We start from the raw sequence: 18,500 nt of genomic DNA, 5'->3' as shown, positions 1-18,500 counted from the left end.
CTCGAGATACGTGCCAGAAGCTATCCTTGCAAACACCGCCTGCAGCCAACACCTGTACACGCCTATACCTGCGCAGTCAGCCTGTCCAGAACCTGTCCAGCGCCGCCAACAGCAGTTCTGTCCAGCGCAGCCTGTGTCAGTCCTGTCCGTACACTGTACGGCAGTCGTACAGTGCTGTACGGCTTGTACCAGGACCAACAGCCACCTGATGTTAGTCGCCTGCTACAGCCGATGTACACGCAGCAGTTCCTGTGCGCCGCCTGTACCAGAGCATGTGCCTGCAGCAGCCTGTCCGTACAGTGCTGTACGGCTGGTTTGCACAGAGAAAACAGCAGCTGCACACCTTCTCAGTCGACTCTTCCTCTTCCTGCTTTTCCACGCATGAGAGCCACCAAGTACGCTCCACGATTCTCCAAAAGCTAGAGAGAGAGAGGGGAGAGAGAAGCACACACTCCAAAAGTGGAGTGGCCCCCTCTCCATAATAATCCTAGGGCCCCCCACTTTAAAAGTTTAATTAAAGTCCCTAGGAGCCACTAAGGCCTAGGGGCAACTTTAATAAATATTAAAAGTTTAATGTTCTAGTTCCCCCCCTTCACACCTAGGGATGTCCTTACATCTTTAACTCTGTCCGGGCACCCCCCATGTGAATCATTCAATATTCTGATTCAGCAACCACCATGCCCACACTTGTGCTGTTCCATTTTCACAGGGCCATGACATACCCCCCTCTTGAAAAATGGCAAGCGTCCTCGATTGCATTCTGGTGATAGAGCAAAATATCCAAAGTGAAATATACAATATGGCAAGATCAACGTCCCAATCTCTCTAAGCCATACACATGTATCAACATTCACTACAAACCAATGGCATAGTAATAGTCCAAGTTGTATACCACTGTGAACCATACATATCCACAAAATCTCATGTGACTAGTACACATATATCATAGAAGTCCCATAAACAGATGTACTGTCAGTCTCAGTACCTTCGGGTGAGATAAAAAAACTGCACCAAGCAACCTCTAGATGTCATCTGAGCCTGTCTGTATCAAGGGAGTGGAGGTGCTACCCCCTCTTGAGCATCAGGTAATGCTCCAGACCCATGCTTTGCTGAACCTGAATGAGCCACAACAAGAGTCGGCTCTAACTCAAAGGCATCGCGATAAAGCTGCAAAACCTGAGGTGAATCTGTTAAGTCACCTTCCTCCATCCACTTCGCATCCATCGGTGAATAGTTCTTGAACTTCACAAGATAGCGACGGAAAACTTTACCTCGTACCTTCCTTTCTTTATGTGCCAGTATTTGCTCTGGAATCAGAACCTCATCAAGTTCCTCAACTTCCGGCTGAGCCTCATCTGATACATCCTCAGGCACATCCCCACGGAAAGGTCTAAGAAGACTCAAGTGAAAAGCATTGTGAATCCTCCAGTGATCTGGTAACTTCAAACGATAGGTTACCTCACCAATCTTTTCCAAAACCTGAAAAGGCCCATAATAACGCATGCTCAACTTAGGGAATAAGCGCTCTTTACCCTTCATCTTCTTGAGTCTAGCCTTTTCAAAGCGCAAAAGAACCCAATCACCCAATGCAAACTGTAAATCACGTCTATGACGGTCTGCGGCTTTCTTTTGCTTCTGCTGAGTTTTCTGGAGTGCCAACTTAACTCTCCGATAAGCTTCATCCAAACTTTCCACATACTGATCAGCCTCAAAGATCTTATCCTTTGTATGCAAAATGGGTGGTGCCTTCTTCCCTCCTTCCACAATCTCAAAAGACGCCTTGCCTGTCGAGGTATGTACAGTGTTGTTATATGCAAACTCCACCAAAGGAAGATACTTTTCCCATTGTTGCTTGTGCTCTGACACATAACACTTGAGAAGATCCAACACTGTAGAGTTAGCCTCTTCTGACTGACCATCTGTCTGTGGATGAAATGACGATGAAAACTTGAGAGTTGTACCCATGTTGTCAAACAACCCTCTCCAGAATAAACTCGTCATCCGTGGATCACGGTCACTAATAATAGACGTAGGCAAGCCATGATACTTGAAGATGTTCGCCATGAACAACTTCACCATATGATCCACTTTGATCGTCTTACGCACGGGAATGAAATGAGCCTGCTTACTGAACCTGCATATGATAGTCCAGATGCCATCATTTCCTATTAATGTCCGTGGAAGATCAAATACAAAATCCATGGCAATGCTCTTCCAAGGTCTATCTGGAATAGGTAAAGGCTCTAATAACCCTGGTGTCTTTTGACGGTCAAACTTTACCTTCTGACATACAATGCATTGCCTCACAAAGGCATCAACATCTCTTCTCAAGGTTGGCCAATAAAAGAAAGTCTCCACTGCTTTGACCTGGCGTCAATAGCTCTATGACCTGCATACGGTGGAGCATGACTTTCAATCATAACCTTGAGTCGCAATGGCCTGGTAACACAGTCTGCCATGCATCAATAAAAACCCATCTCCGAGAGTATAGTGCTCATGCCGCTGACCCTCAGACATCTGATCATACAACCTTTCAAAATCCTCATCATGGGCATACTGCTCTTTCATTTCATCAAGCTCATGATGATAAGCAAGTGAAACTACAGAGACCTGTGGGTGGCTTGCGTGACAAAGCGTCTGCCACTACATTCTTTTTGCCTTCCACATGCACAATCTGGAAGTGAAACATTGACAAAAAGTTTGCCCAATGCATATGCTTCTCTGAAAGCTTAGTCTGCGTGAGGAAATAGCGCAAGGTCTGATGATCTGTCTGCACAGTGAAATCAGCCCCAAGCAAGTAGTGTTTCCATGTAGAAAGAGCGTGAATTACAGCCAACGTCTCTTTCTCATAAACCTGTAAATGCTTCTCAGCATCTTGCAATATTCTACTCTCATAGGCTATCACATGTCCCTCTTGCATGAGAACTGCACCAATGCTACTTCCACATGCATCACACTAGACAACAAAAGCCTTTCTGAGGTCCAGTAACACCAATACTGGGTCTGAAGTAAGCTTTTCTTTGAGCTTTTTGAATGCTGTAAGTTCCCGATCAGCCCATCTAAACGGAGTTGCCTTCTTCGTCAAAGCATGAAGAGGCGAAGCAATTTCAGCAAAGTGTCGTATGTAATGCCTGTAATAGGAACACAATCCTAGAAAACTGCGTACATCATGCACGGTCCTCAAAGCTGGCCAATTAAGTATTGCTTCCACCTTTGCTGGATCCATACGGACTGCAGACACAATATGCCCCAAGAAATGTATCTCCTGCAAAAAGAACTCACTCTTCTTGCCATTAACAACCAACCTATGGTTTCTGAGTTCTGCAAACACAATGGCCAAATGCCTTCTATGCTCTTCCTCAGTTTGTGAATGCACAATCATATCATCAAAGAATGTGCCCACAAACTCTCTGAGGCCTGAAAATCCTGTCCATCATTCTGTTAAATGTGGCAGGCGCATTTGTCAAACCAAAGGGCATAACTAAGAACTCATACAACCCAAACGTGGTTCGGAATGCTGTCTTATGCACATCCTCAGGTCTAATGCGTATCTGATGATACTCGCTTTTCAAGTCAATACGACTAAAAACTGTGGAGCCCTGTAAGCGGTCCAAGATGTCATCGATCCTCGGTATGGGGAATCGATTCTTGATGGTATTCTTGTTCAGCGCCCTGTAGTCAATACACATGCGCCAAGAACCATCCTTCTTCTGCACTAAGAGCACAGGTGAGCAAAAGGCTTATGAGCTAGGCTGTATCAACCCTTTATTTAAAAGCTCCTGCACCTGACTCATAATCTCTTCCTGTTGGGCTGCACTAACATGGTACGGCGGTCTATTCGGTGGAGTACTACCAGGAATCAGATCAATGGCATGATCTTTTGGCCTCTCAGGAGGAAGTTCTCCTGGCAATGACTTGGAAAAACAGTCTTGAAACCCACATAAGAAATCAGTCCTGTCCTTATCTAACATAGACAAATTAGACTTAGACTCATCATCCTGTGCATCCTTTACATAAATCAAGTTCATTCCTGATGAAATCGTCGAAGCGGATACAATAGGAACAAATTCCCCTTGAGTTTTACAGCCAATACATGTTCTTTCCCTCTATGAGTCAGAGTAATTTTCCTACTGTAAGTATCCACCACTACATGTACTCTGTGGCACCATGGCATCCCCAACAAAACATCACAGCCATCCAAAGGCATGATGAAGAACTCTTCGCTGTCCACATAACCCTGCAAATGAAGCCGAAGCTTCTCAATGATAGGAGTAACGGGTTTTGCATACCCTGGACAAGCCATATTAGCCTCATGTAACGGCCCCATCTCCTCTGCGCGAATCCCCAATTGGCCAGCCAAATCTGGTGAAATGAAATTGGCTCTAGCACCTGTGTCAAAGAAGATCAAAGCATTCTGATCTCTCACTTTGCCCATGCCCTGCACGACTCTGTTGCTTCACCACCTAGCTGTTCCCCCACAAGATCAGGAACTAAGCCTGCAAAAGGCTTTTGTTTCTTTGGCTTGGGCTCTCCTTTATTGTCAGAGTCCTTTTGGGACTTTCTTTTGGGACAATTGAATGACATATGCCCCTCTTCAGTACAATAAAAACACTTATGAGCATCTCTCAAAACCTGTCTTTCCTCAGAAGTCCTCTTGGGCATTGGCAACTTCTTATACTTCGTCTCTGAAGACCCTTTAGCATCACGAGAAGCATGCCCAAATTTTTCAGCTTTCTTGCTCAATTTCTTACTGCCTTTAAACCCAGATGATCCACTAGTGAGTAACGCATTAGCTGTCATAGCATTTTCAATCATCTGTGACATGTTCGTTACTCTTGTCTTGATACAATAATCTCGCACCTCTTTGGGCAGCCCACAACAATACTTCTCTACCTGCTCAGATAATGGCACCGCACGATAAGAAGTCACTGGGAGTAATGCTTCCCAAAACTTCTTATTATAATCCTCCAAATTATCACACTTTGAAGCATCCAATTTGTGCCATGCGGTCATAACATCCACCTCAAACGTAGATGTGAGCCATATGGAAGAGAAAACCTGTTTGAATTGAACCCATGTAGTGGGTGCTATGTCCTGCAAAAGAAGAGTAGACCACCACTGCAAAGCATTGCCCTTCAGAAAAGTGGCAGCTTTCCTCACCTTAGAAGACTCTGTGTAATTCCCACCAGAAAAAGCAGCATCAAACTGCTATAAAAAGGTAAGTGCTTTAAGTTTATCCTTGGTCCCACTGAATGTATCAAACTTCACTGCAGCTCCCCCTTCCTTGTAATCCTTCGCCTTTCCCATAGGCGTTAGATTATCATATGGAAGTAGCTTCGCAAGATTGCTGCCCCCAACATTCATGCCCATCATCGGGTCGACATTTCCCATTCCCACACCAGGCATACCATACATTCCAGCCATGTTTCCAAACATTCCATTATGCATACCTGGGTGCATACCACCAAACATATTGCCTTGCATCCCAGGTTGCATGCCTCCAAACATATTTCCTTGCATACCGGACTGCATACCACCATACAAATTCCCCTGCATACCAGGCTGAAAATTAGGTCCAAAAGGCCCATGCATACCCATGCCTCCCTGAGGATAACCCCCAGTCATGGATTGGAACACCGAGCCACCACCAAAATAACCTGGATGCATGTTCTGCTGAGGAATAGGTGGCTGTCCATAGAAGGAACTCTGAGAGTTTGCACAATAAGCACGCTGCATGTTCGAAAACTGGCCAAAAGATGGTTTCTGTGGGATGGCACCACTATCACCCTGTGGAAGATTCTTAGATCGAACCTTCTTCTTCTTTTTCTCGGGCTCTGTGCGGGATCTCATAAATTCAGCAAATCTCTCACTCTGTGTGAGCTGCATAAATACATCCATAACACTAGCCAAACAATCTTTGAACCAAGCATCATCCTCTTTACCATGCACATCCTCTGGCTGTGTTACATCCTCATAAGGCTCAACATCTGCAACCTGTTCTCCTGCATGAATATCCCCAGATACATCTCTCTCAGGAGAAGTCTCTTGTTCTTCCTCTTCATGATAGAAGTACTCATCCTCTGTATCAGACATGTTTGCTGAATTTTTCAGCGATGGCTTTCTTCGAGGCAACCACGAGCTCACCCCCTTTAGAAAGTTGATGATTGGTCCCGGCAACGGAACCTTGAAACCGGCCTCTGATAGAAACCAGAGTGCGGTAGACTAGCAATCACCTGTCCACTTGTAGTCTAGATATGAAAACAGAAAAGATTGGGGCTCGAGTGCCCAAATCTGAAAACAAGGCGACACCTGTTGGTCCCAAAGCTTGGCGCCCCTTGCGGTATTTCTTTATTCAATTCCAAAAATATGAATGGCTGAGTACAACAAAAATCAGCCAAGAGATTACACCTGTATGTCCAATCTGACGGCCCACAATACCTCTTAGCACAGAGGATCTATGCACACAGATCTGTCTCTCAAAATAACACACCGTGCCTCCCTCTGATCAACCAAGACCACTAAGCAAGGCAGCCATGAGCATACATCTGGCATAACTCATGTACATGATTCAACATCTCAGCTCATACATACATGTACTGTCCAAACTCTTGTCTCAACCCTTGTCAATCTGCCATACCCCTCCTCTCACAAGGGGCCAGATAACTCAAATCTGCAACAGACATCAAGCAGTAGAAAGAGAGAGAGATGAACAGATGTGGAGCTTACCAAAATCAGCCCGTATATTTGCACTGGAGGAAGCAACAGTACCAATCTGTACTTGCAGGCACGTGTTTCCACAACCCTGCTTCACACGCATGTACGTACTTGTCTGTACCCTCCTCCTTGTGTCCAACTATATGCTGTACTTGACTGTACAGATCTGAAAAGCAGCCCTGTACCGGTTTGTACTGCCTCGAGATACGTGCCAAAAGCTATCCTTGCAAACACCGCCTGCAGCCAGCACCTGTACACGCCTATACCTGCGCAGTCAACCTGTCCAGAACCTGTCCAGCGCCGCCAGCAGCAGTTCTGTCCAGCGCAGCCTATGTCAGTCCTGTCCGTACACTGTACGGCAGTCGTACAGTGCTCTACGGCCTGTACCAGGACCAGCAGCCACCTGATGTTAGTCGCCTGCTCCTACAGCCGATGTACACGCAGCAGTTCCTGTGCGCCGCCTGTACCAGAGCATGTGCCAGCAACTTGTCCGTACAGTGCTGTACTGCTGGTTTGCACAGAGAAAACAACAACAGCACACCTTCTCAGTCGACTCTTCCTCTTCCTGCTTTTCCACGCATGAGAGCTAGCAAGTATGCTCCACGATTCTCCAAAAGCTAGAGAGAGAGGGGGGAGAGAGAAGCACACACTCCAAAAGTGGAGTGGGCCCCTCTCCATAATAATCCTAGGACCCCCCACTTTAAAAGTTATTAAAGTCCCTAGGGGCCACTAAGGCCTAGGGGCAACTTTAATAAACATTAAAAGTTTAATGTTCTAGTTCCCCCCCTTCACACCTAGGGATGTCCACACATCTTTAACTCTGTCCGGGCACCCCCCATGTGAATCATTCAATATTCTGACTCAGCAACCACCATGTTGAGATATCGAGCTCATCTAGTGAGGTGGTGGACACTGATGACCCGCCTGGGGGATAGGCCCCACACTTACACCACTGGCATGGTTGGTGAGATCTTGGGTGATATGCGGCCAGTGGGATGACAGGCTGTGTGACAGCCATTCTAGAGACTGGCATAGTTAGAGCGCCAGCTCATTTAGTCGGGTTCACACTATAGAGAACCCGTGTATGTATTGGTTGAGTACCTTTCATATTGTTTGTACTCTTATTCTTGTATATGGTGTGTTGAGTGTTGAGTGAAGAAGAAGAAGATTTTCAGCCTCTCACCTTGTGTGTTCTCTATTAGGGTTTTGTGAGTGTGTGTGCTTACAAGAGCTCAAGCTCTCTTCCCCATGCATCTTTTCATGGTATCAGAGCCTGGTTCGTGCTAAGGGCTGAACTGCAAGCAAGAGAACCACAGGAAGCGGTACGAGGGTAAGAGCTTCAACTACTCTTCCCTATTTGTGTTGGTGACTATACCCTTGTCCGGAGCTCTACGGGAGGCACCGGCAAACGATCTCTGATTGAGGAGCTTTCTTCGCGGGAGTAAAGCTATAGGGCTACTATTTTGTCCTATCGGACTTCATATTGTGCGCCGAAAACGCGTTTCGAGCGCGTCTGGACCTCCGTTTTTCAAAAAGCAGGCAATTTCGAGCACTGCGGGTAAGTCATCAATTCTCTGCAGAACTCTGTTTTAAGAACTGCAGGAAGACAGATTAACTGTGCAGACACTGTGGGTGCTGCAAAGAGGTCTACAGTTGCCATTGGGTGTATGTATGCACATTGAAGTCACTGGTTGTGACATTTGAGAGTACTACACTACCGCTGCAGAAAATACAACAGTTTGTGCAAATAAACCAGAGTGCTGCTTTTGGTAAAATTGTGTGTTTGGCAAGATGTCAAATGATGGGATAACCTAGATTGTGGCTGAGAAGCTTGATAAGAATAACTTCCATGCTTGGAGGTTCAGGTTGACAAATTTCCTGATGGGAAAAGGCTATTGGGACTACATAGAAGGTGAGCATGAAGAGGCACCGGAGATACCGGATATAAATCCGACTGCTGCAGATGTGAAAGAGTTTAAAGACTGGAACCAAGGAGCCAGGAAGGTTATGTATTGGCTCTCCATTAGTATACAGGACACCATGATTGGGCACATTCAGGATGCCAAGTCTCCCAAGGAGGCGTGGGACACCTTGGTAAAGCTCTATGACACAAATACCAAGGCACGTAAGATACAGTTGAAGAATGAACTTCATACTGTGGAGAAAAAGAGCATGTCTGTGAATGACTATGCGCTGAAGATAAAGGGTATTGTGGAATCCCTTGCATCTATTGGTGTGTCAGTAGATGATGATGACAAGGTGGAAGTCTGTCTACGTGGTCTCGGGCCACAATACAAGGCGTTCAAGACGTCCATTCAGACTCGAGAAAACATTCCCAACTTTACAGATTTGGTGTCTATGCTGATTATCGAAGAGAAGAGCTTGGGTGAAGACCAACAGTCTTCACAAAGCAAAAACAGTTCAGAGCAACAGGCCTTCTACACGAGTTCAGGAAGAGGACGAGATAGAGGAGGCCATGGACGCGGTCAAGGAGGTGGCCGAACAGGTAATCAGAATTATGGCCAACAGCAGCACCAACAACAACAGTCCCAGAATCAACAACAACAACAACACGCAGGTGGAAGAGGCAAATTCAAAGGCAGGGAGAGTCAAAGAGGCCGTGGAAATTGGCAAAGGCAATATAATGATGCACGTGAATGCTATTATTGTGGTAAGCCTAGACATGTGCAGGCAGAATGTTATAAGAAGCAAGCTGACATGCAAAATGGGAAAGTGCAGCAAAACAAATATGCATCCTCGAGCAGAAATAATGAGGATAATGAAAGGTTGTTTGTTATGCAGCATGTCGTGAATGCCATGTCTGAAAATGTTGATGCAGCACAAAAAGATAATGTATGGTATGTGGATTCAGGCGCTTCGAATCACATGACGAGTCATGGGAAGTGGTTCAAGGAAATGAAAAACCCGGAAAGACCAGGTTTTGTGGAAACAAGGGATGACACTGCTCATCCAATTGCCCATGTTGGAGATGTGCCATTATCTATGCAGGATGGCAAAGTGAAGTACCTTGCAGATGTACTTCATGTACCGAACATATCAAAGAATCTGGTTTCAGTTGGCCAGATGATTGAGCAGGGTTTACAGGTTCGGTTTAACCCTGATGGTTGTTATGTTGAAGACTTTAAAGACAAGTGCAGGTTGGTTGCAAAAGGCAACAGAGTGGGCAGAATGTTTACATTGAATGTAGACATGCCTAAAATGAGTGCTGCGATGTTTGCAAATGGTTCAAGAATTGTTGCAAACACAGACATTTGGCATAAAAGGATTGGACATGTAAATGTGCAGAGATTAAAGTCTATGCAGACAAAAGGAATTGTGACAGGGCTGCCAAAATTTAAAGTGGAAGGTATGCAGAAAATATGTGAAGCATGCCAATTTGGGAAGCAAACAAAGCATGTGTTTCCACATAACAGATATGTGAGCAGAAATGCACTAGATGTTGTGCATTCAGATGTATGGGGTCCTACGAAGACCATATCTATGGGAGGCTGCAGGTATTATGTGACTTTCATTGATGACTACACAAGGAAAGTGCGGGTATATTTCATGAAGGAGAAGAGTGAGGTGTTCACTCACTTTCAGAATTTCAGAGTTTTGGTTGAAAAGCAAACAGGGAAATATGTAAAGTGCCTAAGGTCAGATGGAGGGGAAGAGTACTTCTCCAATGAGTTCTCTGAATTTTTGAAGAAGAATGGTATTCGGAGACAGTTTACATGCAGATACACTCCGCAGCAAAATGGAGTTGCTGAGCGGAAAAACAGTCACATTGCTGAGATTGCGCGAGCATTGATGGAAGAGAAAAATATGTCGCATAGCTATTGGGCTGAGGCTGTTTCTACAGCAGTATACATCATGAACAGGACTCCAACTGCAGCCATACATGATGTAACTCCAGAGGAGAGGTTTACTGGCAGAAAACCAGATTTGTCTCATCTGAAAGTCTTTGGATGCATTGCATATGTGCATGTGCCAGATGAGCTGAGAACTAAGCTGGATCCGAAAGCTGAAAAATGTGTGTTTATTGGATATTCCCTTGAGCAAAAGGGATACAGGTGTTATAACCCTGCTACACGTGAGTTGAGGGTAAGCAGGGATGTTGTCTTTGATGAGATGAGCAACTGGTATGCTGTTGAAAAAGAAGCTGTTGGGGCTGATGTGAGTGTAAGTGTGGTTGCACAGAATGCAGGTCAGCAATCACAGTCTTTGAGTGGACCAGGAGAGTCCTCATCTAGTGGGTCTGTTGATAGACCATGGAGTGGCAGGCTGCGTCATAATACCAGTCCTGCAAATGTGATTAGTACATCACGTAAAGGGAAAGAGAAAAAGGTTGAGCCCCTTGGTATGCCTGACATTTCTGCAGGGCATTCTCATGTTGATGGAGAGTCTAGTGGCTCAGATATGAGCCTTGATGAAGAGCTTGGAATCCCAGCTATGAGAACACCTGGTGTAAAGAAGGCTATGGAAGCCATGAATGAAAAGCTGCGAAGATCAGGGAGAGTGAAGAACCCTGTGTAGAGATTTACATACGATGGTTGTGGCACATCACTATGCATATATGGCAAAGGTTATGCAGGTTGTAGAGCCCACATGCATTGATGAGGCTGTTGGAAATGTGTGTTGGGAGAAAGCTATGGATGAGGAGATGGATGCACTATATGAAAATGAAACTTGGGATTTAGTGCAATTGCCTGAAGACAAGAAAGCCATTGGATGCAAGTGGGTGTACAAAGTTAAACATAACAGTGATGGAAGCGTAAGCAGGTACAAGGCTAGATTGGTAGCCAAAGGATATCACAGACATATGGGATTGATTATGAGGAAACTTTCAACCCAGTTGCCAAGATGGCAACGGTGAGAGTTGTGATAGCAATGGCTGCGTCAAAGCAATGGTCTTTACATCAGATGGATGTAAAGAATGCATTCTTGCATGGGGATTTGCAAGAAGAGGTGTACATATTGCAGCCACCTGGTTATGAGGATGTGGGTCACCCCGAGCATGTTTGCAGGTTGAAGAAAGCCTTGTATGGCTTAAAGCAAGCACCAAGAGCATGGTCTGACAAGATTTCTGAATATCTTGTCACTATTGGCTTTCATGTAGCTAATGCAGATTTCTCGTTGTATGTGAGACATGGTGATAGAGGAGTTGTGCTTGTTGTCATCTATGTAGATGACTTGATCATTACGGGGGACCATGATGCAGAGATCTTTGATGTAAAGATCTTGCTTAGACAGAAGTTCGAGATGAAGGATCTGAGGGAGCTCAGATATTTCTTGGGCATTGAGGTGATTAGGTCACCACATGGTATTGGATTACTGCAGAGACAGTATGGCTTGGACATGTTGTCCAAGTATGGTATGACAGGCTGTAAGCCTATTTCTGTGCCATTGGATCACAATGGCAAGTTGAGTGCAGATTCAGGAGAGATCTTGGAGGATCCTACTATGTATAGGCGCATAGTAGGAAGTTTGATCTACATGACGATCACCAAACCAGATTTGCGCTATGCTGTTGGGTTGGTGAGTCAGTTTATGCAGGTTCCACGGAAATCGCATTTGGATGCAGTGAGACGCATACTGAGGTATGTGAAGTCTACTTTGCATTGTGGACTATTCTATGAGACTGGGACAGAGATATGTGTACATGGGTACACAGATGCTGATTGGGCTGGTAGTATCTCAGATAGAAGATCTACCAGTGGATTCATGTTTTCTTTGGGGAGTGCTGCTGTGACTTGGAGCAGCAAGAAGCAGCCTACGGTTGCTCTATCCAGTACAGAGGCCGAGTACAAAGGAGCTGCTATGGCAGCATGTGAGGTAGCTTGGTTGAGAAGTCTACTTTGCATTGTGGACTATTCTATGAGACTGGGACAGAGATATGTGTACATGGGTACACAGATGCTGATTGGACTGGTAGTTTCTCAGATAGAAGATCTACTAGTGGATTCATGTTTTCTTTGGGGAGTGCTGCTCTGACTTGGAGCAGCAAGAAGCAGCCTACGATTGCTCTATCCAGTACAGAGGCCGAGTACAGAGGAGCTGCTATGGCAGCATGTGAGGTAGCTTGGTTGAGAATGCTACTTGCAGATTTGGGTCTATCAGTGGATAGACAAGTTGTCATTTTCGGTGACAGCATTAGCAGTATACAGTTGGCCAGGAACCCAGTCTTTCATGCTTGCACAAAGCATATAGAAGTCCACTACCACTTCGTCAAAAGAAGATCTTGGCAGAAGATCTTGACCTTGTTTATGTCAGCACAGAGGATCAGGTAGCTGACATCTTCACCAAAGCATTGGGTACAGAGAAGCTCCGCAGATTCAGGGCTTCGCTTGGTGTACATGAGATGGAGTTGAGCTCGAGGGGGAGTGTTGAGATATCGAGCTCATCTAGTGAGGCGGTGGACACTGATGACCCGCCTGGGAGATAGGCCCCACACTTACACCACTGGCATGGTTGGTGAGATCTTGGGTGATATGCGGCCAGTGGGATGACATGCTGTGTGACAGCCATTCTAGAGACTGACATAGTTATAGCGCCAGATCATTTAGTCGGGTTCACACTATAGAGAACCCGTGTATGTATTGGTTGAGTACCTTTCATATTGTGTGTACTCTTATTCTTATATATGGTGTGTTGAGTGTTGAGTGAAGAAGAAGAAGATTTTCAGCCTCTCACCTTGTGTGTTCTCTATTAGGGTTTTGTGAGTGTGTGTGCTTGCAAGAGCTCAAGCCCTCTTCCCCGTGCATCTTTTCACACCATGCCCACACTTGTGCTGTTCCATTTTCACAGGACCATGACAGAGAATGGCCTCGTCCAAAGTTTTACATTTGTTATTTTTAACCTGTAATCGGTATGAGTCTGGTAAACCAGCTACGAAAAACCCCAAAAGAGTAGCGGGATCCATCTTTGTAGCTTTCATCTGCAAGTCACGAAACTTCTGGAGGTAGACCTCATGAGTGAGGTGCTGCGAGGTCATGGTCAAAGCTGAAAACCGGGCAACAACATCATAATCATCCTCTTTCTTGAGGAATTCTTTCTTGAAGACGTCTTCGAATTGTGCCCAAGTCGTTGGCTTAGGGTTGAGTTCCTTCCACCAAAGCAAAGCTTTACCGGACAGGAAACCTGCTGCTAACTGGATCTTCTTTCCATCATCATATGGATGAAACTAAAAGTGAACTTGCCACTTATGTAACCAAGTGTCCACGATCTACTTGGTGCGCTGCTTTTGCTCGCCCCCGAACGGTTCCGGAGTAATGTTGGGGCCTAAAGCAGAAGCCGAGATATCCATACCCGAGAAAGTAGAGAGGATAGTGGTCAAGAGAGCGATGGAGTTCTGCAAAGCTTGCATCTGGGCTGCGATTTGTGCCTGACGTTCCGACGAAGAAGCTTCGAGAGCTACTTTGAACTCTTGGAAATCTGATTTTGACACAAAATCGTCAAAAAGATCAGCATCGGTACCTTCCGTAGCCGGCAAGCCTTCGCGTTCCACAAGGGGCTTCAACTCTGATTCTTGGGTCGACATCGTGAAGAGAGTAAGTGGAGAGAAAATTCAATCTTTGCACAATGAAAGTGCAAGGGAACTTGAGAGCTTGAGAGCTTGAAAACTTGAGAGATGTGTGGCAAGAAGCCCACCTAAGGGGATTTATAAAGGTTTCCAAAAAAACTAAAAACTCCCAAAAGCTATCTGTAGCTTTTGCTTTTGTGTTTTTTTTTAAATATATATATATAATATTAATATATATATATGGATATATATATTCTAGCCTCTAGGTTCTTTAAAAAAATAAAACACCTTTGAAACCTTGGAGGAGGGATCTTTTAAACTTTTGAAAAAATTTAAACTCAAAAAAAAATGAAAGCCCAAAAAACGAGTGCTTTTCGTGTGTTTTTTTCTTTCCTCCTGGATTAGCGTCGCCGGTGTGCTGCCGACGTTACTGTCTGCCATCGCCAACTGCTGCCGGCGCTTGATGTCCCGCCGACGCCTGAGTGCGCGTAAGTGGTCTGCGCCAGCCCTCACGTAAGCCTGGCCACAAGGCGACGCAGGCCGCCTGCCTCGCTGGGCTGGGCGCCCGCTTGGCCTGGCCTCGACGCTGCTTGGGCTGGCTACACAGGCCCGGCCGCCTGGCTTGGCAAGCCTGGCCGACAGGCTACGCAGCCCACGCGCCCACCTACAGGGTCGCCTACAGAGGCCTGGCCGACTGCCAGCCTCCGATAGCCAACGCTACATCCGCCAGCGCCTCCTCTCACACGCTTGCTCTCGTTCGCGTTCAACCAAAAGCAACAAAGATGCTTTTTTTTTATTTCTCTCTACGTTCATGCGACTGCACAAACGAGTCTCTCCTACTTCTCGCAAAGCAATCAACCCTTCTACCATCTCCCATCAACATGGGTTTCTTTGATGAAGAAAAAACACATACTGAATCTGAAAACAGCAATATGCACGGAAAAAACAGCAAGCTTTTTTAACACATACCTTTCTTCGACCTCATCTTCTCTACCTACCAACTTGCTCGTTCACGAGGTATGCTCTGATACCACTGTCAAATCCTCACGGATCTCCTCGTGATCGTTCTTGGTACGAGACTCGAATCCTACAAACAAACGAATAAACAACAAACAAGGGGGTGCAGGCCTGACTCACCTCCCAACCATGACAGCCGTGGGCGAGCCCACAGTCTTGGCTGTCCCCACCGAGCCACGAGCTGAGCTAACTAGGTTGACGTACCGACCAATCTCCTCCTTGCGACGTCCCATACCGCCACGAAGCTGCCCTCGCGGGCCTCGAAATTGCTGCCGGCCTCGGCTGCGTAAAGCAAGTGCACGTCTGCACTAGATCCATGCTCCAAGACCATAGAGCTCTCACAAACTCACGAGACTCTCTATATCCCAATAACTAGCCTTGGCCACCCTTTTATAGGCTCTTGGCTGGTCATCGGGCGTCCACACTTGGGCGCCTGCCCGTCCATACTTGGGTGCCCGCCCGTTAGTATATCCCTAACTCAGCTCGTCAATCAACCTGCCTAGTTCCAAGCTTCCCCAAGCCTCGAAACTAGTCTTACGTGCGTGTAGCACACGGTAGATACACACTGTGCACATGACATTTTTTATGCACAATGTCGTCATTTTTGGCTGGTTGTTCGAATGAAGGCTGCTGTTCAACGGTACGTCAAGGAGCCGTGTTGTATTTACTGCTGTGTGTTCCAGCCGCCAGGTGTTATACCAGCAACCATACTTGTACCGATTGTTTCAGCCAGATACTGTACTATAATCGTGCCTGTAAAACCCATACTTGCTGCACCAGTATCTGCTGTACGTGTTCCAGCTTTATCTGTACCAGTTGTACCCTCATAAACTACCAGCCACAATAGAGCAGGTTTTGGAGACCATGGCAGGCTAATAGTTTGTGTATTGCGTATCAAGAATCTACGAGGATCTAAAGACATCTTGGCTAGGTAGTAGGAAAGAATATAGTAAGAAACAGGGCAAGCCTTCTTTTCCTAAATTGCACAAATTTTCTCAGCTACACTCAGCAAAACCTATATATATATATATATACCTCTCAACATCATTCGATTCTCTCCCTCCTATAGTGAATTTCACTAAACTACCAACCACAAACCATGGCAAGCTAATAGTTTGAATGTTGAATATCCTTGCGTAGGAAAGAATACACTAAGAAGCAAGGCACCCTTCTTCTCCTGAAATGCTCCACACATGCACCGAGATGACCCTCCATATGGCAGCCCCAGATCTGTAAGATACTCTAGAGCTACAGGGACACCCCATCACAGACTGTGGATATAGAAAGCTTATATGAGGTCACAGATGTTGAGCCCACACAATGACCACCCATCCCCTCTTCAGACAGAGGACATGTACCCCAGAGCTATTTATTTTCCACACCATGTCTCAGCCATTGCAGGGTTACTTTGATTCTTGTAATAACACAGTCCCTATAACATGCTTTGTTATATGATGATTTTATATAGGTAGCTAGTTAGTTTTTATTTTTTCTATGATACTAACACTTTTGGAAACATATACTATACCTTTGGTCTTTTGTAAACTTGAACAGAATCTCTCTCTCTCTCTCTCTCTCTCTCTCTCTCTCTGTGAGCCAGGGGCATCTGTGAAAAACACCTACAAATCCCTACTTGTGGATCCTCCTCTCCATAACCATGTGGGATACCTACATAAGAAAAACCCTGAGAGGACCCCTTTTGTACTGAAAAATGTGTGCTTTTTGTTACCTCATGCCCTCTAGCAGACACCCTATATACCTGATACCCTAAATTAATTCTGCCATCCTCCGTGTGCACGGAAACCCTAATTCTGGTAAGTGCAAAGGAAAAAAAAAGCTAACCATGGCTTTTTTCATGTACAAGAACGTAGGGGAAAACCCTAGTTCAGAAACCTCTTCCCTTACCTGCGTAGCTGTTGGTGACGTCCACCCGCCCGCGGAAGGTGGCTCCGAGGAGGACGCCCACAACACGCTTGCGGGTTTCCTTGGCCGCGCGGGTGTAGTTGTCCACGATGCTCAGCAGAACCAGCGGGTGAACCACTACCTTCTCGATGGGTCTCTCCCCTATGTGGCTCGATGTCACCACGTCCATGTCCTCCTATCTTCTTCTTCTTCTTCTGCTGCTGGGGCGAAGCCTTCTCAGAAGAGAGAATGTGTGTCTTTTTAGTTGTTGAAGCAAAGGCTTTCTGTAGAAGTCCCCAAATGTAGGCTTTTGAGAAATTATTTATTTAATATAAAGCAGTTTAGATTTCACTAAGGTTAAACAAGGTCCAAAATTTCAAGTCCCCCTATCGAATTTTTTAGAGTACATATTTATTTTGCCATGCTGTTCACTCGAATTCACCGACCATAAGGTAAGGTTAAAAAAGGTCCAAAATTCAAAGCCCTTTTTTCAAGCGTTGCAAACAGTATGTGGCATTCGGTTTTACATCCGCCATCTCCTCCGCCCACCATCAACCTCCACTGCCCCACACATGCCAATCTCTTCCCAACAGAGAGAAAACGTGCAAGAAAGTGAGAGAGAGGTTGCATGAATTCCATGCAAATCATGAAGATGCATGAAAATTTATTTGGTTTCCTTTTCGAATATAAATGACTTTTATAAATTATAAAACCTTGGCTCTCCTAAAGTTTGTAAATTGTGCCCATGACAATTTGCAATTGCATACTTAAACACCTCAGTTGAATTGACAAGGCTAATGCACGTCAATGTGTTGTGGGTTTTCCTTGCTTGGTTAGGATCCATGGCCCAAGAGAATATTCTCCAAGCTTCATGACCTATCTTTTTTCTACAAATGTGGTTGGGCATTTGGTTGTATGAACTCGCCCAACTTGATCTCTTCATTGTTGCATGTTTACTTTATCAATAGTATTGTCCATCATGCATATGTCCCCCTTCTAGACTTTGATGGATGGTGGTTGGCTTCAAGGTAAACCATGGAAGGCACCTAGCCGCATCCAATTGAAAAAGTTTACATCACCCCCACCCCTTTCCAATATGACCTCATTGTCAATTTGGAAGCCTTTCCTTTTGATTGTGCATGGATATCGAGAATCGTTGCTTTGTGATTTATTGGGCAGATGGCTTCAATGGGCCCCACCAAAAAAAAATTTTACTTGATCAAAGCTATTTAAGAGAGATAGCGATTAAGAAAACATATATTTCACATCACTTTATAATTTATGTCCACCCAAGTGATTTTTTGCACTTATTGCGCATTTTACAAATTTCCCCCACTCTAATGTG

General features: G+C 45.4%; 1 protein-coding gene across 1 annotated transcript in view; it reads right to left on the bottom strand.

The window, feature by feature from the left end:
- Nucleotides 1–17,455, bottom strand: part of LOC147633153 (26S proteasome non-ATPase regulatory subunit 7 homolog A-like) — a 73,610-nt gene extending 56,155 nt beyond the window's left edge. The window contains exon 1 of the mRNA XM_086806186.1: nt 17,159–17,455. Coding sequence (XP_086662312.1) covers nt 17,159–17,345 — 187 coding nt within the window. The 5' untranslated portion in view covers nt 17,346–17,455. The remainder of the gene's footprint in view (nt 1–17,158) is intronic.
- Between the last annotated feature and the right edge of the window lie 1,045 nt (nt 17,456–18,500).

The sequence above is a fragment of the Cibotium barometz genome, chromosome 12 (assembly GCF_041138505.1).
Source record: "Cibotium barometz isolate CiBa-2024 chromosome 12, ASM4113850v1, whole genome shotgun sequence".
In the NCBI taxonomy this organism is placed as follows: Eukaryota; Viridiplantae; Streptophyta; class Polypodiopsida; order Cyatheales; family Cibotiaceae; genus Cibotium; species Cibotium barometz.
Note: the sequence above shows the minus strand (reverse complement) of the source record. Positions and strands in the feature narration are given on the sequence as shown.